General features: G+C 35.0%; 1 protein-coding gene across 2 annotated transcripts in view; it reads left to right on the top strand.

Annotated features, from left to right (window-relative positions):
• MASTL (microtubule associated serine/threonine kinase-like) overlaps positions 1-634 on the top strand; it is a 19,989-nt gene that overhangs the window by 5,001 nt on the left and 14,354 nt on the right. For both annotated transcript variants that reach the window (XM_004691325.2, XM_004691326.2), the window contains exon 4: positions 149-237. In XM_004691325.2, the coding sequence (XP_004691382.1) occupies positions 149-237 (89 nt within the window). The remainder of the gene's footprint in view (positions 1-148; positions 238-634) is intronic.

Below are 634 nucleotides of genomic sequence, written 5' to 3'. Positions count from 1 at the left end.
GGGAGGCCCTTACTGCTTTATTTTAGAGAAAATACATAGGGTTTGATTCTTCTGGAACTTTTTCTTTTGCCTCCCCCTCCCCCAAGTAGTTCTAAAATCAATATTAGCTCTTTTTAAGATTTCTGTTATTTGTCTTTTGTATGTGCAGGGATTTGAAACCAGATAATGTGCTTATTTCTAATGAAGGTCATATTAAGCTAACAGATTTTGGCCTTTCCAGAGTTACTTTGAATAGAGGTAAGGAAACTATCAGGTAAGTATCTTTCTAAAAATCAAATAAATCTTATTTTATTTTTTTATTTTAATTTTTAAAATATATTCATTACATCATTCTTCATTTTTGTACAATGTCTGGTTTCCCCATGAAATTCCCACCACCAATTCCCTTGTGCACCATCACCATAGTCTTTTGTGCTCTTTCCCTCCTGTCCTGGTCCTCCCCCCTCCTCCTCCCCTACAGAATGTCATTGATCTATATAGTTGCCTGGTGATTTTGTAAAAATCCAATTTTATTTATTTTTTTATTTTAGGTGGTTTTTTTTTAAAGATTTTTATTTATTTATGCATACAGAACTGGGGTATAGGCCAGAGGTGCAGGCAAGGAATCTCCAGGGAAAAAGAGGGGCCTCCCTAA

The sequence above is a fragment of the Condylura cristata genome, unplaced genomic scaffold (assembly GCF_000260355.1).
Source record: "Condylura cristata isolate star-nosed mole 26May11 unplaced genomic scaffold, ConCri1.0 scaffold00030, whole genome shotgun sequence".
Taxonomy (NCBI): domain Eukaryota; kingdom Metazoa; phylum Chordata; class Mammalia; order Eulipotyphla; family Talpidae; genus Condylura; species Condylura cristata.
Note: the sequence above shows the minus strand (reverse complement) of the source record. Positions and strands in the feature narration are given on the sequence as shown.